The sequence below is a fragment of the Thamnophis elegans genome, chromosome 14 (assembly GCF_009769535.1).
Source record: "Thamnophis elegans isolate rThaEle1 chromosome 14, rThaEle1.pri, whole genome shotgun sequence".
In the NCBI taxonomy this organism is placed as follows: domain Eukaryota; kingdom Metazoa; phylum Chordata; class Lepidosauria; order Squamata; family Colubridae; genus Thamnophis; species Thamnophis elegans.
In genome coordinates, this window is record NC_045554.1 from 28,676,659 (window position 1) to 28,702,740 (window position 26,082).

Consider the following 26,082-nt stretch of genomic DNA (forward strand, 5'->3'; position numbering starts at 1 on the left):
ACATTAAAGGTAGAGGTTCCCCTCACACATATATGCTAGTCATTCCCGACTCCAGGGGGCAGTGCTCATCTCTGTTTCAAAGCCAAAGAGTCAGCGCTAATTATGGTATAGTAATCAGTTGAATATAGTAAACCTGTTTGTTTTCCCCTCTTAATGTATCTTCTAATAAAAATGTACTAATAACATTAATTGTTTGCAATTAATTGCAATTGATTCTTCAGATTATTCAAAACAATCATTAAAAACTGTTTGTTGATGGTGCAACAATCACACTAATACTGGACAAGAAGTAACAGGTAGAACATGAAAGAGAGGAAATTCCTGATTGAACAATTAATTTATGGTAGCAATGACAATAATAATAGTAATAATAACTGTGATAGTATCATTCATATTACTTATGTATATTCCAATTTTTGTATCCTTTACTTGTACATATCCATAATCTTTCATCTTCTAATCTCTATTTCTTTTGTCTAACTATTGATTAAAAGAATCCCATGTTAAAAAATATTCTGTTTCTTCCTTATCTTTTATTAGTAATGTCAATCTATCCGTCTCTGTACAGTCTAATATTTTTCTAATTATACTTTAATCTGTTGGTGTGTCTTCATTTTTCCAATATTGTGCAGATACAATTCTCGCTGCTGTCAGCACATGTATTGTTAAATATGTAGTCCCTTTATTATACCTTTATTATACCTATTCTTAGGTAATATACCTAAGAAAAATATTTCTGGTTTTAAATCTATTTGTTGCTTTATCATTTTCTCCAACCGTGTTATGTATTTTTGTCCATTTTTTTTTTGCCTTTGTGCATGTCCACCACATGTGAAAGTAAGTACCTGCTATCTGATTGCATTTCCAACATCTGACCTTCCTTAGGGGCCTTCTTTCTTTGGTCCTTCCCAGTTACTAGTTGCTGCTTCTGCCTTCTAGATCCGTTGCATGCTTAACATCTGGGGTGTGATCCTGTACCTCCGACTTCCTTGGATCACTGCACAAGCAGGCATAGGTAAGTCCCGTCAAATTCATTTGTTGCTGGACTTGGCTGGTTGGGGAATTCTGGGAGATGAAGTCCACGAGTCTTAAAGTTGCCAGGTTTGGAGATCCCTGCCTAAGAGGTATAGATGTTGGAGAACCTCAGTTGAGTGACAGCTTTCTAGCACAAGATAATGGAATTGGCTTCTTTCATTTTGCAGCGCTGACTTGGGTGATCATTCTAATGTCTGTCACTGTGACCACCATCACCGGATTATCCATTTCTGCCATCTCCACCAATGGCAAAGTCAAATCAGGTAGCAATTTATTCCATAGCCAAAGAAGCTTACTCCCAAATATTTGGACTACATTTCTCTCTCTCTCTCTCTCCCTCCCTCCCTCCCTCCCTCCCTCCCTCCCCCCCTCTCGATTTTTTATTGTTTGATTATAAGATAAAAAGAAACAAAAGTTGTAGAACTGAGAGAGAAGGGCTAAGAAAGAGGAAAAAAAGTATTAACTTCTGACTTCAGGGCAGTAAAATCTGTATCTCTCTCTCTCTCTCTCTCTCTCTCTCTCTCTCTCTCTCTCTCTCTCTCTCTCTCATCTATCTATCTATCATCTATCTATCTATCTATCTATCTATCTATCTATCTATCTTTAAATTCCATCCATCCATCCATCCATCCATCCATCCATCCATCCATCCATCTATCTAAAACAAATACCACTCATTCATCACTAAATCTCCAGAATAATAAAGTTTACAGACTTGAAATTTGGCACATATGTTCCTCTTGGCTTCTAGGTGCTAGGTAAGAGAGGATTTTTTGAAATGACCATCAGATCATTAGTATTTCTTATACTGTAATTAACACGCTCTGATGCTAAGGAGCTCTACTCCCCCTCCCCACCTGAAAAGAACTCGGATGCAACTGCCAGTTGCCTCACATTCCGTTCTCTCAGTTCAAACTGGCAGACATTCCACTCCTTCACTCAGGTGCCTTCTGGGGCTCCTTACAGTACTAAACCTCAGTACCACACCAAAATCTCTACACCTTCCACCTATGGAACTGCTTCTGGACTCAAGACGGCGGGAGGGATATTCCCTTATGTGTTTCAATCACTGACCACCATTCACTGATTGTGAACTGAATTTCACCTGCCTAGCCCGATCACATAGTTTCGTTGTGAAGCATGGGTATTCAGCTAGTATAAAATAAAACAATTACAATCTCAACTTGTTGTCTTACATTTCAAGCCGTTTCTATAATTTTATACAAATCATTCTAATTATTAAACTAAAATCAGAGTTTCATTTGTTCAGGTTTGAGCAAGAATAAATAAATAGATAGATACAGTAGATAGATAGATAGATAGATAGATAGATAGATAGATAGATAGATAGATAGATAGATAGATAGATAGATAGATAGATATCCAGTAGTGGTTTCCAATTAGAAACAAAATTGATAGGCTCCTCTTAAAAATTTCCAGAGTTGGAGCATCCAGAAGTTGTGTGTGGTCCGTCACTGGAGGCTTTCAAGAAAAGAGTGGACAGCCATTTATAATACAAAAGCAGAGTTGAAAGGTACCTTGGAGGTGTTCTAGTCCAACCCCCTGCCTAGGCAGGAAACCCTATACCATTTCAGACAAATGGCTATCCAACATCTTCTTAAAGACTTCCAGTGTTAGGGCATTCACAACTTCTGGAGGCAAGTTGTTCCACTGATTAATTGTTCTAACTGTCAGGAAATTTCTCCTCAGTTCTAAGTTGCTTCTCTCCTTGATTAGTTTCCACCCATTGCTTCTTGTTCTACCCTCAGGTGCCTTGGAGAATAGTTTGACTCCCTCTTCTTTGTGGCAGTCCCTGAGATATTGAAAGACTGCTATCATGTCACTCCTAGTCCTTCTTTTCATTAAACTAGACATACCCACTTCCTGCAACCATTCTTCATATGTTTTAGCTCCACTCCCCTAATCATCTTTGTTGCTCTTCTCTGCACTTTTTCTAGAGTCTCCACAGCTGAAAGCCCTATGAAGCGGTATATAAGTCTAACTGCTATTGCTATTGCTATTGCTATTTTCTACATCATGGTGACCAAACTGAATGCCGTATTCCAAGTGTGGCTTACCAAGGCCTTATAAAGTGGTATTACCACTTCACATGATCTTGATTCTATTCCTCTATTTATGCAGCCTAGAACTGTGTTGGCTTTTTTGGCATCTGCTGCAGACTGCTGGCTCATGTTTAAATGGTTGTCCACCATTTATCTGGAATGATAGGGTCTTCTGCTTGACCAGGGGGTTGGACTAGAAGACCTCCAAGGTTCCTTCCAACTCTGCTATTCTGTTATTTAAAACAGCCACTTTTGCTATCTTTGCTAACTCCATAATAAATCATAGTTACAATCATTAATTCATTAATTTAGTGTTGAGTGTCAGTGATTGCATGGCCTCTGTAGATGCCACACACTAAATAAATAAATTTGAAAAGTGACTGTGCTGATTGCATTGCTCCCATCTCTTAGGTGGGACGTACTTCCTCATTTCAAGGAGCCTTGGGCCAGAGTTGGGAGGCTCCATCGGTCTCATCTTCGCTTTTGCCAATGCTGTGGCTGTTGCCATGCATACCGTGGGCTTTGCAGAAACAGTGCGAGACCTCTTGCAGGTATGATGTGATCACAATTGGTGGGAAGGGAAGCATGGGAGATGCTTGCTTTGTTTGATCGGGGCATGTTTTCATTGAGACCTAACCAAGGCTGATTTTGGTTAGTATTTGAATGGAGGTCCTCAGATCTCTCAAAGCTATGGACTAGGCAAGGTTGGGAAGTCCAAGAGATCTTTCAGAAGAAAACAGGGTCAGCCCTTCAAGGATGCCCAAGTTAAGAAACCAATTCCACAAGAAGACTAGAAGGCTACTTGATTAAGATAGAATAGTGTTTCTCAACCGTCACCACTTGATGATGTATGTACGTTCACCTGTATGTTTACCTCAGTGGTGAAATATAAAGCTTTTTGCCACCGGTTCTCTGGGCGTGGCTTGGTAGGCGTGCTGGCGGGGTCAAGTGACTGGGTGGCCAACTTTTTTTTAATTTTAAAAGCATTTTTTACTATTTATTCACCCGAAACGGTGGTAAAAATGCTTTAAGAAGTGGGAGGGAAAAAGGTTCAACTGTGCAGTGCGATTTGTGGGAACCTTTTTTCTCCCACTTTTGAAAGCATTTTTTTTACTCCTGGTTCGGGCAAATAAGTAGGAAAAAAATTCTTTAAAAAGTGGGAAAAAAGGTCAGCGTGATCATTGGAAGCTTTTTTTAAAAAACTACCAGTTTGCGGAACCAACGACAATCGTCCCTACCAGTTTGCGCAAACTGGTGCAAACCGGTAGCATTTCACCCATGCTTCAACTCCCAGAATCCCCCATGGCTTACATGGTTGGTCAAGATACGAGAAACATTGGGATAGGTTACTGTAACAAAATCTTCAAAATCTGGTTGTTTTTTTCTTCCCTCTTGTACCCCATGAAGTCAGGATGGGGCCAACCTAAGCTTCTTCCCATACGACCTTCTTTCTCAGGGTTCAAAGAAAGCTTCTGCCTTCTTAGATTCATGGAAAGTGAAACATCTGTTCCTCTCGTGAGCAGTTCAAAGCTTTCCAACTGTTCACCTGGACTTGCTAGGAATCTATCAGACCTTTTTGCTTTTTTTAAAAACCTTGAGTTCCATCTGTAGGGCGGTAGAGTGGCCCAATCCAGGAAAATTTGCAGTTGACTGAGGGTTGGATTTTTCTCTCCAAAGGAATATAACTCAAGCATGGTGGACCCTACCAATGACATCCGCATCATTGGGATTGTCACTGTGACGGTGCTGCTGGGAGTATCCTTGGCTGGGATGGAGTGGGAAGCCAAGGTAAATGCGTTATCTCATAATCCTTTAGATGGTGGGCCATCTTGGCCATCGTGACTGAGTTGTAGGTCAGGAATGAGCAAGGCCAACTCCACTGAAACTGGGAACGGACCTATGGATGTTCAACACCTTTTAGAATCCCCTACCTTCTCTCCTTTCCCCTGATACTACTAAATGGGGAGAAAGAACTTACTCTGAATGGAAATCAGAACTGAGATCTTGCAAACAGCCTTCAAAATATCAGAAGGAGGCAATACTTTGTAGATTTGGTTTTCATAGCTAGATATTCTTCAGGTCTGTTGGCCAAAACTGGCAAAAGATTTGGGGAATTACATCCCAATCATATCTAGATTGGAGAAGGTTGGTTATTAAAGAGCAGTTGGTGGAGACTTTGACATGTCACCCATTCTAGCTTTAGAACAAAATTGCCACACCCCAAATTGGAGCAATCATTCTCTGCCCCACCAGCTCTTTTCCCTTGTGTGGAATCCTGAGTTAAGTAAACCCAAGATAAGAAAGTTCTTGTGTCATGCTGGCTGAAGAGGATGGAAGTTTAGAAATGAATAGGGTGCCAAGGTGTGTGTGTGTCTGTCTGTTTGTCTGTCTGTCTATCTGTCTGTCTACAATATCTGTCTGTCTGTCAGACAGACAGACAGACATAGACATAGACACACACACACACATATATATATATATTTCTAATTACTTGCATAGGAATTATTCGTTATACTATTTATGTTGTTTGCATTTTTTGTCATGGATTGCACCAGTGAGACTAAAACCAATTTCATTGTATACATGATGTACAATGACAATAAAGGCTATACTATGCTATACTAGGGAATGCGGTGGCTCAGTGGCTTAGACGCTGAGCTTGTCGATCAGAAAGGTCGGCAGTTCAGTGTTTGAATCCCTAGCGCCACATAACGGAGTAACCTCCCGTTGCTTGTCCCAGCTTCTGCCAACTAGCAGTTCGAAAGCATGTAAAAATGCAAATAGGAAAATAGGAACCACCTTTGGTGGAAAGGTAACAGTGTTCTGTGCATCTTCGGCATTGAGTCATGCCAGCCACATGACCACGGAGACGTATTCGGCTTTGAAACGGAGATGAGCACTGCCCCCTAGAGTCGGGAACAACTAGCACATATGTGCGAGGAGAACATTCACCTTCACTTTATGCTACATTATCCTGATATCTAAACTGGTCATGATGGACTTGGCTGTAGGGAGGAGAACAGATCTGGGAAGTCTGATCTAAACTCTTTAAACTGCCCTTCATGTATTGTTTGCTTGATTTTGCAAGGCTCAAGTTCTCTTTTTTGTGGTGATCATGATTTCCTTCATTAACTACGTGGTGGGGACGGTGATTCCAGCTACTGAAGAGAAGCAGGCGAAAGGATTTTTCAGCTACCGAGGTGAGTGGGAGAGAGGTGGGATGAAGGAAGGTCAGTTTGCAGCTGAAAAGCTACCAGGATGCTTTAATTTGGTGCAAGGGGTGGGATGGGAAGAAGCGGACTGGGTGGGAGAGGCTTGGGTGTTCTAATTAGCAACTCCTTTCCCAGATTTTGGACCAGACTTCTATGAAAACTTTCATTCAGAACTGCTAATTTTGATGGCTGAATAAATAAATGATACTTTAAAACAGTGTTTCTCAATCTTGGCAATTTTGAGACATATAGACTTCGACTCCCAAAATTCAACAGCAGCCATGTTGCCTGAGGGATTCTGGGAGTTGAAGTCCATATTTACTTCTCAACCTTAGCAACTTTGAGACATGTGGACTTCAACTCCCAGAATTCAACAGCCACCATGTTACCTGAGGGATTCTGGGAGTTGAAGTAATTTTTTGTAATTTGTAATTTTAATAGATTTGTATGCCGCCCAATCCCGAAGGACTCCGGGCGGCTTACATAAAAGCAATTTAAAATATTAAAAAAGATTAAAAACACGAGGCAAAACGACTTAAAAACAGAAGCACAACATGCACTCAGTTGTAATGGGGCTGAAGCTCAGTCAAGATCAATAGCCCCAGGCCTGCCGGAACAGCCAGGTCTTAACAGACTTACGGAAGGCCAGGAGAGTTGGGGGGGGGGTTCCGGATCTCAGGGGTAGATCGTTCCAAAGGGCCGGGGCAGCAACAGAGAAGGCTCTCCCCCCCGACGGTACCCGGAGAAGGCCCGCCCTGTGCGATCTTATTGGACACTGGGAGGTATGTTGCAGGAGGCGGTCACGGAGATATCCAGGTCCTAGGCCATGTAGGGCTTTATAGGTAATGACCAGCACCTTGAAGCATGTCTGGAGACCGATGGGAAGCCAGTGCAGCTCAGGGAGGATAGGTGTAACATGGGTGTACCTAGGTACACCCAGTATCGCTCGCGCGGCTGCATTCTGGACCAATTGTAGCCTCCGAACACTCTTCAGGGGCAGCCCCATGTAGAGTGCGTTACAGTAGTCGAGCCTTGAGGTGACGAGGACATGAGTCCACATTTACTTCTCAACCTTAGCAACTTTGAGACATGTGGACTTCGACTCCCAGAATTCAATGGCCCGCCATGGTGCCTGAGGGATTCTGGGAGTTGAAGTCCACATTTACTTCTCAACCTTAGCAACTGGTGGTCGAACTCTGGGAGTTGAAGTCCACATGTCTTAAAAGGGTCAAGCTGAAAAAGCATCGCTTCAAAAGGAGTGCAAGCAGGCACAATGTAGGAAGGGTAAAAAAAAATCAAGAGGGCAATCCCAAATAAATGATGGACGCTGTGCCCCTTCATTTTATGTGTCCAAGAAACAAGACTTTGATTGCATGGATATGGTTGTCCCACCTCCCTTCATGCACTTCCCTAAGTTCAAGCATAACTTTATAAACCTGAATATTCCATTTTTTCCCTCCTTCAGCCAACATTTTTGCTCAGAATTTTGTTCCCAGCTGGCGGGGCCCTGATGGCAGCTTCTTCGGTTTGTTTTCCATCTTCTTCCCATCAGCCACTGGCATCTTGGCAGGAGCCAACATTTCAGGTGATTTGAAGGTAGGCCTGGTTGGCTGGGGACACAGGGAGGAGAAGGGGTACCTGGCCAGGTGGGACACCTTGGATTAACTGGTGTCGTCTATGCATCTCAATATTTGCATGCAAAAATCTCAAGGCAGAAAATGTGAAGTATCCCATGCCACCATAACTGGTGGGGTCTCCTACAAACATCCCCCTCGCTAGTTGTTCCCGACTCTAGGGGGCGGTGCTCATCTCCGTTTTAAAGCCAGAGAGCCAGCCATCTTCGTGGTCATATGGTTGGCATGATTAAATGCCAAAGGCGCACGGAACGCTGTTACCTTCCCACCAAAGGTGGTCCTATTTTTCTACTTGCATTTTTACGTGCTTTCAAACTGCTAGGTTGGCAGAAGCTGGGACAAGTCACAAGAGCTCACTCCGTTACATGGCACTAGGGATTAGAACCACTGAACTGCTGACCTTCCTGATTGACAAGCTCAGCACTCTCAGCCTAAAATGAGACATCTCTAATTAATTAATGGGTCCATTCATTCCTAGGCCACTGAGCAGGAACGTGGTGGCTCAGTGGCCTAGGAATGAATGGAGCCATTAATTAATTAGGGATGTCTCATTTTAGGAGAACTAAGATTTATTTGCTTTAAGCCTGCTAAGGATTTGAAACCTATGGAATCCTTGATGCTGTTTAAGTTTCTTGCAGACATTTCCTTTTCCAGCTAGGTAACGTCATCAGTGCTAGAAGGGGTGGAGTTTCATCTCTGTTTATTATACTGTAGCTGGCCTTGTCAGTACTGGCATGTTGTTTTCTTCTTGGTGGTTCCTTGATTAGACTGTTGTTTACTGTTTGATTGTTTGTCTGATTTGCTAGTTCCTTGACTGTTAAGTGCTTGATGGTTACCCAAAGGTACCTGGCTGGCGCCCAGACAAATTAGCCATCAACAGGCACATAGCATTAAACAACAATCAATCAAAAAGCCAAAAAGGAAACAAAAAGTTTGAAACACCTATTCTCTAGCAATCAACTCCCAGATAAATGGGGATTAACATCAGGATTAATATTTGACCAACCATCAATCTGAGTTGTCAAATTATCATTTGTTTCTCTTGGCCAGGATCCTGCTGTGGCAATTCCTAAAGGAACCCTCATGGCTATTTTTTGGACAACTGTGTCATATCTGGTTCTTTCGGCTACAATTGGTATGTTTACAGATAGGTAGGAATAAGGCTATGAGAGGTCTCCCTTTGGTTACATTCCTAAGAAGAAACATGAGCAGAATCTGGAAGTATTTAGATACACAGATGTTTTCATGTTGAATTTGAAACTCTCAAAATGATGACACAAGTGTGGACTTTTACATTTCAATCCAATTGTTGCACCAAGCACAACTATGTTCTGCATACTGTGTGGTCTACTTTTGGCTGACGTAAAAATTCTAATTTCCATCCCTTCCCTTCCCATGATCTCCCATGGATCTGGTTCTAAATGTCTTTGAAAGAGCTAAAAATGCTTCACAGCATTTTCACAGAGAGCAAACAGAGAAGGTAATGGGAAATCCCACAAACATTTTTTCTTCTGCCTCTTTGAATTTTCAGTACTAGCTGTTCTGACTGAGGCTTCCCAAGAGCATGAAGCAATTCCTTGTCCCAACAAAAGACCCTTTTATTAATTTGCTGTGAATTCTGCTCATTCACAATCAGCAAAGTCTTTCAAGGGAGGATTACAGTCACAGACCTTATCTGGCGGAGAGCTGAGAGGGCGATATATGGAAAACTTGCATGGAAATATGCACGGAGTTTTGGAGAGTCACGAACCATCTAAGCGAACTAATTGTCTCCTGCAAACTCCACTCCCCTTTCGCTCCTCTTTTATTTCCTATGGGAGGGGCCACTCATCATTCACCTGTGGCCTTACTCCCAAGTCGACCCCTGTTCTTTAGCTGTTCCCTTCGTCTGGCAACTCTGTACATGCACACACTGGGAACAGGCTCCAGCTGTTCATCTGCCTCACTGATGTCTGACTCTGAAGGCAGCTGATAACTGGCATACGGCTCTGGCCCCCTCTCTGTCCCCGACACAGAGCCCTTACCAGAGCCCTCCCCAGACTCCAGGACTGGCCCATGTTCCTCCCCAATCTCCTCACTGTCCTAGTCTGCTGCCAGCTCCACTGGCCACTGGAGGGCCACAACACTAGCTGATGTGAAAGCACAAAGCTGCAGAGAGCTTCATAAAAGTGTTAGGGTTACGATCTTCACTGGAAAAAATGGAATGGAAAAGAGGTAAGGAATTAACCTTGATGGTTCTTCCTAGGTTCTTGTGTTGTCCGTGATGCCTCTGGGAGCGTTAATGATACTGTCCTCGCTGGTTCCATGGGTTGTGAAGGCATTGCTTGTGGCTACGGCTGGAACTTCACAAAGTGTGCTCAGAGCCAAAGCTGTCGATATGGGCTCATCAATTATTATCAGGTATAGAATTATAAATTGTAGAGTGTGACGGTTGGAAGGAGACCATCTAGTAGTTCAACTCCATTCTGAGGACTGGGATCTACTGCTTGTAGGAGAAGAGCAGGCAGAATTGGGGGGGAGGAGTTAAATGTACCATCAGCTTAGAGTCCTTACTTTGTCACAAACAATCTAACTCCAACCTCTCCTGAATTCTTTTGACCTTTATCTGGCACCAATTTATGGCACAACTGGTAAAAGCTGACTCTGAATGTTCCCGCAGTTTTCACCCAATTAAAAAGTAAACATTTCCCCTTTCCCTCCCCAAGTCACTGGTCACGCTGTCCAATCCAGGTGCTGGCTGGTTGCTTGGTTCCTTCGCTCCTCCTCTGGCCAGCCACCTGTGAGAATGTCCTTGGTTCCCACAGGAAAGCTTTATTGTTTTGATGCCGAGGTGGCGCAGTGGTTAAATGCAGTACTGCAGGCTACTTCAGCTGACTGCAGTTCTGCAGTTCGGCTGTTCAGATCTCACCGGCTCAGGGTTGACTCAGCCTTCCATCCTTCCGAGGTGGGTAAAATGAGGACCTGGATTGTTGTTGGGGGCAATATGCTGACTCTGTAAACCGCTTAGAGAGGGCTGAAAGCCCTATGAAGTGGTATATAAGTCTAACTGCTATTGCTATTGCTAAAACCCCATCTAGCTATTTCCCCCCATCCCTTTGTTGTGCGGCAACCCTGAAGCCTCCAAGGTGGCCTCAAACAAAGTTCACTTTAGGGTTGGCACTATGTCTTTTATCTGCACGCACAATCCACATTTAGTTTAGTTTAGTTTGGTTTTCTTTTCTTTATTGTCATTCTTTATTATCATTGCACATTGTACCACAAAATTAAATGCCATCTTCAGTGTACATTATAACTATAAAAATAAAAACACAACAACACATCTTTCACATGCTATATAATTAAAACTGAAAACCCGATATTCCATTAGTATTGCACTGTACCCTAGAATTCAATATAGTTACTGTCCTGGGATAAAAGCTGTTTTTCAGCCTATTTGTCCTGGTTTTTATTATCCTGTACCGTCTGCCAGATGGTAATAGTTTAAAAAAAGGGGGTGCCAAGGATGAGATGGATCTTTTAAGAATGTTTTGAACTTTCTTAAGGCAATGGGAGCTATAAAGCTCTTCCAAAGAGGGGAGAGGGCAACCCATGATCCTCTGGGCAATGATGTTTCAGGTTAAATTGTCTATCTGTTGCTTGTCCTGCAGACCATGAGCATGGTTTCTGGCTTTGCCCCTCTCATCACAGCTGGGATTTTTGGGGCCACCCTCTCTTCGGCTTTGGCGTGCCTCGTCTCAGCCCCCAAAGTTTTCCAGGTGAGATGCATTACATATTGATCAGTCAAAGAAGACAATAAATCTTTCCCATCTTCATCCGGTGTCATGTTGCCATTTTAGCCAAAGAACCCTAAAGCTGGAAGGGTCAAATGGGACCACCAAGTTCCTAACATCCTCAATTACCCACCTTTGTCTTGGGTGACTGGGAGGTGTAGTCCCACCTTTTGGGAGACATGAGCTTGAAGAAGATGGACACAACTTTCTGGGCACTGCAGTCAGAGTTTGCCAGAGTGAAGGTGAAAATGTTCACCTCTTGGTGTATAGAAGAACTGCTACCATGTTTTCCTGAAATTAAGACATGGTCTTATTTTCTTTTGACCCCCGAAATAAGCGCTTGGCCTTATTTTCGGAGAGGTCTTATTATTTTTGAGGTGCAGGAGGCGGTGAGCGTGGTCACCTGATGGCTGCTGCTGTGTTGCAATATTTTCAGGGAGGGCTTATTTTTTTGGGAGGGCTTATTTTACTGCATGTGCTCAAAAGCCTAATTGGGCTTATTATCCGGGGTGGGGAGACTTATTTTCAGGGAAACAGGGTACGATGACTACCTCTAAGCAGGGATCTTGGGAACAGCACATAAGTGATTTGCCAGGATTCTTTCCCCCAGCAGCATTAGACTTCCGAGATTCACCCATTCAAATGCTAACCCCGGTTGACCTTACTTAGCTTCTGAGATCAGTCATGGTCAACTGGCTGTTGCTTTCTGAGGTGGCTTCTCAGAAGAACAAAAGCAACAAACAAACATACAAACAAACAAAGAACTGCCTGGAAATTGACAATCTGAATTTTGGCATAGGAATACTGACCGAATTGACACAGGACCATCAAGGTGGGGAAAAAACAGCAGGGAAAGAATAATTTCAGTTAGAGGAACATGCAGAGCCAAATTAGATTATAGATCAGCTATTCTAGGAAGAGTTTGCTCTGCTTCAGGGCTTTGTAAATAAATGTTTCTAGAATGGGTATCTCCCTTAGGAAGCTTAATGTTGCCGTCTGGGCTATTAGTTGACAGCCAGGAATGAAAGGTGGGTTGAGGGCCTCCAAAAAGGCAATTAAAACATTCCCCCCACCTCTGCTGATGTTGTTCGTTTGCTTTTTGCTTTACTGACTGGAAGATTTATATCCTGTCTGCTAATAGAATATAGCAATATAGAAAAACAGAGACCAGCCAATAGGCATTAAGACAATACTATTGTCTGTATATACTCTCCCTGCCTCCCTCCCTGCCTCCCTCCCTCCCTCCCTCTCTATGTATGTATGTATGTATGTATGTATGCATATGCATATGCATATGCATATGCATATGCATATGCATATAGTATGTGTATGTGTATGTGTATGTGTATGTGTATGTGTATGTGTATGTGTATGTGTATGTATATGTATATGTATATGTATATGTATATGTATATGTATATGTATATGTATATGTATATGTATATGTATATGTATATGTATATGTATATGTATGGCTCTGTGTGTGTATTCCAGCATAACTCTGAAACACCTTGAGCAATTTCAACCAAACTTGGTACACAGATGACTTACTCTCTCGAAAAAAAAATACTGTGAGGGTAAGACACCCCTAACACCACTTTGAGTGTGTGTTCTGTTAAGATAGAGCCTGTTGTGCCATCAAATGGCTTCTACTATACTACTATAAAATGGCTTATACTGTACAACTCAGAGGAATTGCCATGGTAACAGCTTCACAGTACTGCACACAAGGGGGCTTCCTCTGGTAAGGGGGAGAATCCAACGTTAGAAATTACGTTTGGTCCGGACATTTCCCCTCTATAAACAAATACCCGGGCAATGCCGGGTTATCAGCTAGTTTAATCTAAAAGGAGACATGATCGAAAGCTAGAGAGAAAAGCCACAAGTTTACCGTATAGCCCAGATTCTGATATTGAAGTTGAAGGCACTATGGCTTACATTTAATGTGCTCTCCAATAAAGGAGAATATTTGTAGTTCAGGGTTCAAGTGAGAGGTCCTTGGTGCTCTCTGATCTCACTTGTTTTTTTGGCAGATGTTTCATTCATTCATTCATTCATTCATTCATTCATTCATTCATTCAAATAATGAAACGTTTGCAAGAAAACAAGCAAGCTCAGGGAGCACCAAGCACCCCTCAGCGTCAAATTTTAGGTGTTGCTATTGAGAAAACACCAACCTTTCCTTCCCTCGGCCTTGGATGATGAACATTTTCGTGCATGGAAAGTCTTAATTTTTTGTGGGAATCCATGAGCACTTGAGAAGGTGGCCTGAACTGTCTCTCTGCTCTCCCAACAGTGCCTTTGTAAGGATGAACTCTACCCGGCCATTGGCTTTTTTGGAAAGGGCTATGGAAAAAACAATGAACCGATTAGGGGTTACATGCTGACGTACCTCATTGCAGTTGGCTTCATTCTGATTGGTAAGATTGGAGAAGATGTTCACACAAAGAATCTGGTCTTGGTCTTGGGGGATTTGGCTAACCAAAGAGGAGGCATCCGTTCCTTTGACAGTTGCCTGAAATAAAAAAGTTTCATTCTCAAGTGCAGTTCTCAGAGTACAAAATGTAGTTCTCATCTAACAAAATGAAATTTTAAGGGTGAAAAAAGTAAGGTTCTACATTTAGGTAAGAAAAACAAAATGCACAGGTACAGTATAGGTGGTACCTTGCTCAATAGTAGTCACTTTGAGAGGGATCTTGGAGTCCCATTTAAATATGAGTCAACAGTGTGCAACAGCTGCCAAAAAAGCCAACACAGTTCTAGGCTGCATCAACAGAAAGATAGAATCAAGATCACGTGACGTGTTAATACCAATTTATAATGCCTTGATAAGGCCACACGTGGAATACTGCACTCAGTTTTGGAAGCCACAATGTAAAATAGATGTTGAGACTCTAGAAAAAGTGCAGAGAAGAGCAACAAAGATAATTAGGGGACTGGAGGCTAAAACATATGAAGAACGGTTGCAGGAACTGGGTATGTCTAGTTTAATGAAAAGAAGAACTAGGGGAGACATGATAGCAGTCTTCCAGTATCTCAGAGGCTGCCACAAAGAAGAGGGAGTCAAAGTATTCTCCAAGGCACCTGAGGGCAGGACAAGAAGCAATGGGTGGAAACTAATCAAGGAGAGAAGCAACTTAGAACTAAGAAGAAATTTCCTGACAGTTAGAACAATTAACCAGTGGAACAACTTGCCTCCAGAAGTTATGAATGCTCCAACATTGGAAGTTTTTAATAAGATGTTGGATAACCATTTTTCTGAAGTGGTGTAGGGTTTCCTGCTTAAGCAGAGGGTTGGACTAGAAGACCTCTAAGGTCCCTTCCAACTCTGTTATTGTATTGTATTGTATTGTATTATATTATATTATATTATATTAATTATATTATTACTCTTCAGCAAGATTTATTGAGAGAGAGAGAGAAAAAAAGTAAACTAAACAAGGCAGTCACTAAGTGAGGCCTGTCTGTAATCAAAAGGCCCAGATACAAACGTTCACAGAATATCACTTCCAGACAATGCCAACAGCCTACAGGTAGTCCTCGACTTACAACCACAATTGAGCCCAACATTTCTGTTATTCAGTGAGACATTTGTCCAGTGAGTTTTGCCCCATTTTACCACCTTTCTTGCCACGGTTGTTAAACGAATCACTGCAGTTGATAAGTTAGTAGCTCGGTTGTTAAGTGAATATGGCTTCCCCATTGACTTTGCTTGTCAGAAGATCGCAAAAAGGGATCATGTGACCCCCGGGGACGCTGCAACTGGCATAAGTACGAGTCAGTTGCCCAGCATCTGAATTTTAATCACATGATCATGGAGACCCCACAAACATTGTAACTGTGAAAATTGGTCATATGTCCCTTTTTTTTCAATGCCGTTGTAACTTTGAACGGTTACGAAATGGACTGTTGTAAGTGGAGGACTACTTGTATTTGGAAAGAAAATACAAAGAATTACCAATTATGCACCATTTTTAATAATTCACAAATAGAAGATCAGATATGTGACTTATTACATTGTATTCCAAAGAATAACTAGGTGCCAGTGCTGGTATTAGTCCAGGAGTTGTCAATCTGTCAACTTAAAATTGCAGACAGATAAAATTCCATCACGTCTCTATCCCCGAGCTGAGACTTCTGTGTTAAAATCCCTCCGTTTTTTTTAATTACCAAATTTCTATGTTTTGAACAATAGGCAGAAATAAACTCACCATCTCTCTTTCCATCCTCTCTGCAGCGGAACTGAATGCCATCGCTCCTATCATCTCCAACTTCTTTCTCTGCTCCTACGCGCTCATCAATTTTAGCTGCTTCCATGCCTCCATCACCAACTCACCAGGTGAGGGCTTTCATCCCACAGCTTAGCAGCAAAGATCACCCACCAAGTTGGGTTCAAGAGCTTCCAGGAAACTGGAAGTTAGAGGAGCCCTTTTTGACTTCCTTTCTCTGCCTGTTATGCTGCTGAGGGCTCTGCCCTCTCTTATCTGATCATTTCCCCCCCCACCATTCCCGCATACCATTACCCATGCTGACCAATCATCACTCTGCAACAAGGCAAATAAAGTGTATAATAAAGAGCCGTGGTGGCACAGTGGTTAGAAGGCAGTATAACAGGTTAATTCTGTCCACAGCCAGCAGCTCGATCCTGACCGGCTCAAGGTTGACTCAGCCCTCCATCCTTTCGGGGTCAGTAAAATGACAACCCAGATTGTTGTGGGCAAAATGATGGCTCTGTAAACACCTCAGAAAGAGCTGTAAATAAGTCTAAGTGCTATTGCTTGGGAAGGGAAGGGAAGGGAAGGGAAGGGAAGGGAGGAAGGAAGGAAGGATAACAAGGAGAAGTAAGGAAGCTGTAGTGGCACAGTGGTTAGAATGGCGTATTGCAGGCTAATTCTGCCCACTGTTGGCAGTTCGATCCTGGCTTGAGGTTGACTCAGCCTTCCATCCTTTCAAGATTGGTAAAATTAGGACCCAGATTATTGAGGGCAAGAGGATGACTCTGTAAAGTACTGTGGAGTGGTATATAAGTCTAAGTGCTATTGCTATTTAGAGTATTTGAAGAGTTTAACAGAATAACAGAGTTGGAAGGGATCTTGTAGGTCATCTAGTCTAACCCCTCCTCACCCAAGCACGAGACCCTACACCATTTCTGACAGATGGCCATCCAGTCTTTTCTTGAAAGCCTCCAGTGATGAAGCTTCCACAACTTTTGAAGGCAACCTCTGTTCCATTGGTTGGTTGTTCTCACTGTCCGAAAATTCCTCCTTATTTCTAGGTTGAATCTTTCCTTGTTCCATCCATTATTCCTTGTCTGGCCTTCGGGTGCTTTGGAAAATAGCTTGACCCCCTCCTCTCTGTGACAGCCCCTCAAATATTAGAAGATTGCTATCGTGTCTCCCCTGGTCCTTCTCTTCACTGGACTAGCCATGCCCAGTTCTTGTAACCCTTCTTCAAATGGTTTAGCCTCCAATCCACTAATCATCATAATATATCTTGGCTGCCATTTCTATTTAATATATTTTCTGTCACGCATGTAATATTTCACCCAGTTGTGGTCACCACAATAGGAAAAAAAATGTTGAGATCCTGGAAAATGTGCAGAGAAGAGCAACAAAAGGGCCTTTTGAAATGGACTCATATCAAGTAATTTTTCCTTTCAGGTTGGAGACCCTCCTTCAGGTATTACAGCAAATGGGCAGCTCTGTTTGGGGCCATTGTTTCTGTCGTTATCATGTTCCTGCTAACCTGGTGGGCTGCCCTCATCGCTATCGGGATTGTGGTGTTTTTGCTTGGATATGTTCTTTACAAGAAGCCTGGTATGGAGCTCATTTTTTTAAAAAAATAAATACATTAAAATACTGCTCAATAAAACAATGAACTGAGCTGAGGTAACTTTTTCCCTGCAGGAGTTAACTGGGGCTCATCTGTTCAAGCCGGTTCCTATAACATGGCCCTGAATTATTCTGTGAGTCTCAATGAGGTGGATGACCATATTAAAAATTACAGGTAAGGTTTTGTAAGCCACTGGATGTTGTGGCTCGCCAGCAGGCAGTGGAGCTGGCAGCAGAATTAGACAGTGAGGAGGTTGGGGAGGAGCATGGGCCAGTCCTGGAGGCTGGGGAAGGCTCAGACGAGGGCTCTGCATCGGAGGCAGATATGGGGCCGAGGCCGTCTGGCAGTGATCAGGTGCCTACAGAGAGCTAGACAGCAGTGAGGCAGAAGAACAGCTGGAGCCTGTTCCCAGTGTGTGCATGCGCAGAGCTGCCAGAAGGAAAGAACAGCTCAGAAATCAGGGTCGACTTGGGAGTAAGGCTATGGGTGGAAGGTGATTGGCCCCTCCCATAGGAAATAAAAGAGGAGCGAAAGGGGAGGGGGCTTTTGTAGGAAACAATTTGTTCGTTCATTAGATTCATTTCAGGAGTGTGAAGATCTGTCCATGAATGTCAGAGACTCTGTGCCCAATCTTTCCTTGCACAGCACTGCGTTTGGAAAATATTTACATGGCAGCTTTCTAAGATAGATAAGGTCTGTGGTCATAAATATCCCTTTGAAAGATTGTTTGCCAGGCCTTTCTGAATGTGAATGAGAGGAATTCACATTTGTTTAATAAAAGAGGTTTTGTCAGGACCAGGAATCTGCCTCTTGCTTTTTGGGGAAGTCTAGGTCAAAACACTGGGTTTCAATGGGAGACTCTGCCAGTGAGGTCCAGGTGCCATGTAGCTCTGTCTCCCCTAATCTGCAAAAAATTACCTACATCAGCTTTCCCCTTCAAGAATCTTGGTGCTTGGTAGAAATTCCAAACTCTATTCCCCTCTCCCAAATGTTTGGCTACAATTTGCTTATGGTTCAATCCATCAGGAAGCCCCATGATGCAAATTCAGATGCAACTCTGTGAAGGAGGACAAAAACAAGAGCAAAGAGATGTTGATGAGCCTCTGCCCTGCCCTTCAGCCATGAAAACATGGGCCTTTGTGCACCACTGATACCATAGTTGCTTGTTGTGATTGTCTTTTTGCCCTTTCTGGAAGCCAACAGCAGTCACACAGAAGGAGTGGACTGGTTCCATACAAACAGTCAAATACTAATATCTTCTTGTTCTATCTTCAGGCCTCAATGTCTCGTCCTGACTGGTCCTCCTAACTTTCGCCCAGCACTGGTTGATTTTGTGGGCACTTTTACAAAAAATTTGAGTCTGATGATCTGTGGGAATGTGTTGATTGTGAGTATTTGTTCCTACCAGATAATTAAGAAATTGCAGGTCTCGGCTATCTTTATCTATCTAATTTCCATTGTTTACCTACATTTTTGTTTGTGTCCATCCGTCCATCCGTCTGTCCTGTCTGTCTGTCTATCATCTATCCATCTCTCTCTCTCTCCCTCTCTCTCTCTCTCTCTCTCTCTCTAATAAAGGAGAAAAATTGTGGCTTGGGGAAGCCACAAATCTTGTGAAATGAGGAGTCCTTAGTGCTTTCTCAGCTTGGTTTTTCCTTTCAGATGTTTAATTATTTATTAATTAAACACCAGATGTTGTCTGTTTTTTTGTCTTTTCTTTCTTTCTTTCTTTCTTTCTTTCTTTCTTTCTTTCTTTCTTTCTTTCTTTCTTTCTTCTTCTTCTCCTTCCTCCTCCTCCTCTCCTCCTCTCCTCCTCCTCCTCCTCCTCCTCTTCTTCTTCTCATCCTCCCCCCTCTCCTTCTCCTCCCTCTCCCTCTCGTCATTCTAAAAGGATGATTGCATCTGATCATAAGAGAAACAGGATACCACAGTATCTCTCTTTTCTAACTGCATTTCCAATTCATCTGAAAAAATCTACAGGGACCTCAACACCACTGAGGTCTCAGACTAGTGACTCCAGTGATGGAAGGATAAACAGTAACAGAGTTGGAAGGGACCTTGGAGGTCATGTAGTCCAATCCTCCGCTTACGCAGGAGACCTGTACTAGGGATTCGAACCACCAAACTGCTGACCTTTGAATGTTGGCTCGTGAAGAAAGGAAAAATCAGTTTTAATCTCAGCTGGGACACAATGCTCCCTTCTGCTAAGGACCTGAAATGAAACTGAAGCCTTCAGCCCAGCAGGCTTCAAATAACAAAGAGCAGCTTTTAACGGCTGGCAGGTGTCCATTTCAGCAGCTTCGGTGGCTTACCTCCAAGCGAGATCCTTTGCTATCCAAACGGCAGATTGCTAGCCAACTAAATCTTCCCCTCCACCATGTATACATCCAACAATCAAAAATCAAGAGGCGTCTGGCTGTGAAAATGTGTGCCCTTGAATAAAATTAGTCTGAAAAAGTGCTATCAGAACTTAATGATCTGGAGCAGCAAAGGGTGAACACAGCTCTCCTCCTACCATATCGTCAAAAGCATAGCCCCAAGTACTTCTCTGGATTTCATGTTTACTGCAGATGCCAAGAGGAACTTGGCTGGATGGCTGTGAAGTGTGATAACAAAGCTAGCACTTGGCTTTCAACAATTGTTCTTCTGGAACAATCGCCAAGCTAATTAAGCAAGAATGAATGAATGAATGAATGAATGAATGAATGAATGAATGAATGGCTGCTAGCTTGGTTTTCATCTGCAGTTTGAATTGCCAGGATAAAAATAGACAATTTTGGAGAAGAAAAAAATACAATCTTCGTAGGACATTCTGCTCTGGAGATGTTCCACCATTAATCAATCTCTTTTTTGTTTCCTTCTTGGAAAAGACAATTTCAATAGGTAAATGTTTGAATCCTTTACATAATTAGGCCTTAAAAATACCAAGCAGCTAAGTTGTTAGTTGTGAATTTATGTCCAACCCATCGCAACCCCATGGACGACGTTCCTCCAAGCCTTCCTGTCATCTACCATCCTCTGGAGTCCCTTTAAGTTCACGCCAACTGCTTCGGTGACTCCATCCAGCCATTCTCTGTTGTCCCCTTCTTCTTTTGCCCTCAATCATTCCCAGAATTATCACTCAATCATTCCCACTCTTCTTTAGTGAGTCCTTCCTTCTCATTAGGTGGCCAAAGTATTTGAGTTTCCTCTTCAGGATCAGGCCTTCTAAAAGGCAGTCGGGGTTGATCTCCTGTAGGACTGACTGGTTTGATCGCCAGTTTGATAGCTAAGAGATGTGTATAAATCTTCATTTCAGATTGAAATGAAAGGAAAGGCATTTCATATTGAAATGAAAGGAAAGGCAATATGAGCATGTTCTTCCAAGCTGAGCCATCACTGTCGAAATCAAAACTTCTTGTAGAAGAAAAGTCTGCTTTTCCCAATTTGCTTAATATAATTAAGCACACTTAATTAAGCCCATACTTGAAATACTACATTCAGTTTTGGTCACCATGATGTAAAAAAGATGTGAAGACTCTAGAAAGAGTGCAGAGAAGAACAACAAAGAGGAGTGGAGACTAAAACATATGAAGAACGGTTGCAGGAACTGGGTATGTCTAGTTTAATGAAAATAAGAACTAGGGGAGACATCATAGCAGTGTTCTAATATCTCAGGAGTTGCCACAAAGAAGAGGGAGTCAAACTATTCTCCAAAGCACGAGGTTTGAACAAGAAGCAATGGGTGGAAAGTAATCAAGGAGAGAAGCAACAAGGAGAAATTTCCTGACAGTTAAAACAATTAACCAGTGGAACAACTTGCTTCCTGAAGTTGTGAATGCTCTAGCACTGGAAGTTTTTGAGAAGATATTGGATAACCATTTTTCTGGTGGTGTAGGGTTTCCTGCCTGAGCAGAGGGTTGGACTAGAAAACCTCTACGGTCCCTTCCAACTCTGTTATTCTATTCTATTCTATTCTATTCTATTCTATTCTATTCTATTTTAATTTCAAAATTATTAGCCCATTTTCCTGTATAATAAAAATCACAGATAATCCACTAAGCCACCGCTAAAAGCATCATGGGTATGTATTAAACAAGCTTAGCATGTTGAACTACCTTTTAAAGCAAGTTGTATGAACAAAGCCCATGAGACATGGATTCTTGCTCTTGGACTCAGTGCTCAGGTTCATAGATTGTATCAAGCCATGGTTTTTTAATGGCATATTGCCTACATGACTGAATTGGTGGTTTACAGACAAAGAGTTACTGGGATGAAGCAAAACACTAAACCAAATTCAAACCACATTCAGGTTAAGCTTTACATTAAATGCTTAGCTTGGCTACAAACCTTGGCTGTTTTCTAACAACTGTTTTCTAAACGGAGTTTTGAAACCCTGAAATTAATAGTTGGACTTTGTGTATGATGTAGCAATAGCCCTTAGACTTATATACCACTTCACAGTGCTTTCCAGTCTTCTCTAAGTGGTTTACTGAGTCAGCTTATTTGCCCCCAACAATCTGGGTCCTCATTTTACCCACCTCAGAAGGATGGAAGGACAAGTCCACCTTGAGTCTTACCATGTACATAAGGAAGCGGGCTCAGTTGTGTGTTTGCGGTCACCATCTTGGCTTTTTGACCTCACTGTTGCAGTTGGTCCTGCACAGATCATATTTCAATAGGAGATAATATATATAAAGCATTGATGATGTTACCTAGCTGGGTAATGAAATGTCTGCAAGCAAACAACCAAACTCAGAGGGCGCTGAGGACTCCGCATTTCTTCCTGTCTTCCTGTAATTGTGACTTCTTCCTATGCTTCTTTCTCACAGGGGCCCTGCAGACAGGCAAATGCTGAAATGGGACTTGCTTCCAAAGGCCACATCAAATGGCTGACCAAGCGAAAGGTCAAAGCTTTCTACACAGGCATCTTAGCAGAGGACCTGAGAACTGGAGCACAAGTCCTTATGCAGGTAAAATTCTATTCTATTCTCTGTTTTCTACTTTCTACTTTCTGTTTTCTATTCTCTATTTTCTCTTCTCTTCTCTTCTCTTCTCTTCCCTTCCCTTCCCTTCCCTTCTCCCATCCCATGCCATCCCATCCCATTCATGCAGAAGGGTTGGTCACAATGAATTTAGAAAGCATTTTTAACCTAAAAGCTCATCTTTTTCTTAATAAAGGCCTCAGGTCTTGGGCGAATGAAACCCAACGTTCTTGTGCTTGGATATAAGAAGAATTGGCAAGCAGCACATCCTCAGACAGTGGAGGAATATATCGGGATTCTGCAGTAAGTACATCTGGCCGTTGTCTTAAACATCTTCTAAGCCAGACTTCCCAAACTAGTCTTCTCCAAAAGTCTCGAAGTCCAAGATGATCTTCAGGAAAATGTCATCAATCAGTTGCAACTATCTTTGGTTGCATCCTCCCTGTCTGGATGACTTACTGGAGTAACACACGCCCTTCAAACTTACATATCGAGATGATTTTGCATCTGTCCAAAAACTGCATCACAGTTTTTAGCTCTTTAAAGGAATCACAATACATCCTGATATGAGTAAATTGAGAGAAGATGCTGTTAGAAGGACAGATTTGGCTTTTTTTTTTTTTATAGAAGTGAAGCTATATTTCAACTGTTCTTTTGAAAAACAATTCTCACCATTGTAAGTAAAAAGGCATTGGATGGCCTTAAGAGTGCCTTCCTTTTGAAAAAAGTAGGGATAGACCCACAGTTGGGATCCTACCGGTTTAACAACCGGTTCTCTGAGCGTGTGTGCAAATTTTGTGGACGACTTACCTTCTGGATTACTGCTCATGAAGGAAAACAGCTGAGGTGCATGAATCCACTATGCCACGCAACTCAGCTGAGAAGATAAAGGTAGGTAAAGCGCAGGGGCGAGCGGATGGGCCCATATGGTCGTGGAAGAGAACCGGTTAACTCAAGGGGTGGGTTTCAGCAGAGACTACTGCTGGTTTGTTCAGGGATGCATTGCGCACAAGCTTTGCACGTAATGTGCACTGTGCGCTGTGCGCGCATGCACAATACAACTAAAATTGCTCTGTGTATGCTCAGAAGCAAAAAACGAGATGGCAGTGCCTACGGGGCCACTGGGAGAACCAGTTTGGGGGCTTGGCAGGCCTGAGTCGCTGCTGGTTACAGGACTCAGGCCGCTAAGCTAATACTGGTTCAGCCGAACTGGTCCAAAGCAGTAGGAACCCACCATTAGTTAGCTCCCAGCAGATCTTTGGAGCTACTGGTTCACCTGGTAGAATCCCACCCCTGGATAGAGACTGACTCACTCGTGCCATACTATCCTAGTTAGTCCATCTCTGAAAATCTCCCTCATGCTGATATATGAGTAGTTTTTTTCCCTCTCCTATTCCAGTGATGCTTTTGACTTCAAATACGGAGTATGCGTGATGCGCGTGAAGGAGGGACTCAATATTTCTCGGATCATGCAGGCTCACAGTGAGTTCCCCTAGCCGACTTCTCCAGAAATTGTGCAAGGAAGAGGGTTTGCCTAACTGATTCAGGTGCAGAAGCAGGGAAATATCTTAGAAAGAGGCAGTTTTCTTTTATAGATTTCTCGGTCTTCATTTTTATGCTGCTTCGTAAGAGAAATTGCATTCCAATGACTCGGATTTTCAATCCATCGAAATATCTTACACTCTAATTTTAGCAAAGGCAACGGTGGTGTGAATGTTAAAAAAAAATGTCACTTACAAAGCTCCAGACAGCATTCTGACTTTTTTGTGGATGCTGCTCTTTGGAAAATAAAGATAATGCAGGAAAAAGATGTATCAATTTGCGGCAAGGTTGTACTTTTTACTTTTATTTTATTGTAAAAAGTTGTTTGGGGTAGGTAGAAAACCAAGTGGACACCAAAGGAAACGTCCTCAACTGGATTGATCTTCCTGGCCCACGGGGAAACTCCAACACTAAGCCATAAGGTGGTTAGTTTGATTTATATTAAGTTTGTTTATCTAAATCAACTGGTTTAAATAAACAAAGGTTTGCTAAATGCATCTATCAATTCTGTGCAGTGTTGGTTGTAGATGAGTTAACACACTGCACAACAGGCTCTAAGAACCAAGAATGATCTGAGGAGTTACTTGAGAGTAGTTTTCGTCACCTACAGACAGAATCTTGCCAGACTAAAGCAACTATTTCCATTACTAATAGATTTGTTTATTAAACTTCTATGTCATCCATTTTGCTGAGGTGACTCTAGATTCTTGATATATTCTGGGAATCGCTTATGGAGTAGCCATTTTAACCCTCTTTCTGCCACTCCAACTTTCCAAGCTGCCCTCTGGAATACAGCCACTCCCTCCTGGGAATCCAGACTGTACTCCATTACACTGTACTAAACTTAATTTAATTTCGTGATCAAATCACAATTAACTGGGGGTACACTTCATGCTAACCCAGGTGTCAGCAACCCAAGGCTCTGGAGCTGCATGCGGCTCTTTTGTCCCCCTGCTGTGGCTCTCTGTCGGCTGAACCTACCACTGTCTGGCCCCACCCCTCACCCTCCCCTTCCAGTCACTCCTCACCTGGCCTTAGAGAGTGAGAGAGAGAGGGACAGAGACAGAGAGAGATGAGCGACAGAGAAAGAGAGAGGGAGAGAGAAAGAGACAGAGAAAGAGAGAGAAAGAGAAAGAGAGAGGTAGAAAGAGAGAGATGAGAAAGAGAGAGAGACAGAGAGAGAAAAAGAAAGACACACACATACACACAGAGATACCCGTTTCCCACAGAAAACACCGGGAGCCACAAAACCTGGGTAGGCGTGGCTGGGTGGTGGTCATCATATGACTAAGTGGGAGTGAGTGATGTTGAGTTGGCCACACCCACCCAGGTTTGTGGCTCCCGGTGTTTTCTTTTCTGTGGGAAACGGGTCCAAATGGCTCTTTGAGTATTTAAGGTTGCAGAGCCCTGTGCTAAGCTATAAATTTTGAAAAATTACAATGGCTCGATACACTCAACAGCCTAAGAAGCCTAGATAAGGAAACCCTCATTATGACTTGATGTGCCATATAAATGCGGGAAGCTGTTCATTGTTCAGAATATTATGAATTTGCCTTGTTTATTGTCTCCTTTCTGTCTCCAGTTAATCCAGCTTTTGATCCAGCGGAAGTTCCCCAGAAAAGTAGTGAAGTACCTGCCGTGACAGGCACATGTCAGTTCCAAAAATCATCTTGACTGGGTTACTAACCAAATCCATTTCCTGGGTTCACGTAATACATGGAATTCTGATATTATGACAAATGGGGTAGATTTGCAACAGACTTAACCATGCCTTAAAAGGCAAAATCCCATCAGTGGGCTGAGACCTTCTGTCCAACACAACTGAAGTTGTGGGAGCTTCATCACTGGAAGCCTTCAAGAAGAGACTGGACTGTCATCTGTCGGAAATGGGGCAGGGTCTAGTTGGGTGGGGGGTTGGACTAGATGACCTACAAGGTCCCTTCCAACTCTGAATCTGTCTAAGATGATCAAAGGACTGGAGGCTAAAACATAAGATGAACGGTTGCAGGAACTGGGCATGACTGGTCTAG

At 42.7% G+C, this 26,082-nt stretch overlaps 1 protein-coding gene across 1 annotated transcript in view; it reads left to right on the forward strand.

Moving 5' to 3' along the window:
* The window catches only part of SLC12A3 (solute carrier family 12 member 3), a 52,868-nt gene that overhangs the window by 3,278 nt on the left and 23,508 nt on the right, over positions 1-26,082 (forward strand). Inside the window, exons 3-20 of the mRNA XM_032231402.1 lie at positions 940-1,015; positions 1,203-1,298; positions 3,510-3,649; positions 4,776-4,886; positions 6,187-6,298; positions 7,776-7,906; positions 8,995-9,079; positions 10,190-10,344; positions 11,592-11,699; positions 14,011-14,134; positions 15,952-16,053; positions 17,375-17,530; positions 17,621-17,720; positions 18,822-18,933; positions 22,358-22,498; positions 22,707-22,813; positions 23,910-23,992; positions 25,635-25,703. Of these exons, the coding sequence (XP_032087293.1) occupies positions 940-1,015; positions 1,203-1,298; positions 3,510-3,649; positions 4,776-4,886; positions 6,187-6,298; positions 7,776-7,906; positions 8,995-9,079; positions 10,190-10,344; positions 11,592-11,699; positions 14,011-14,134; positions 15,952-16,053; positions 17,375-17,530; positions 17,621-17,720; positions 18,822-18,933; positions 22,358-22,498; positions 22,707-22,813; positions 23,910-23,992; positions 25,635-25,703 (2,008 nt within the window). The remainder of the gene's footprint in view (positions 1-939; positions 1,016-1,202; positions 1,299-3,509; positions 3,650-4,775; positions 4,887-6,186; positions 6,299-7,775; positions 7,907-8,994; positions 9,080-10,189; positions 10,345-11,591; positions 11,700-14,010; positions 14,135-15,951; positions 16,054-17,374; positions 17,531-17,620; positions 17,721-18,821; positions 18,934-22,357; positions 22,499-22,706; positions 22,814-23,909; positions 23,993-25,634; positions 25,704-26,082) is intronic.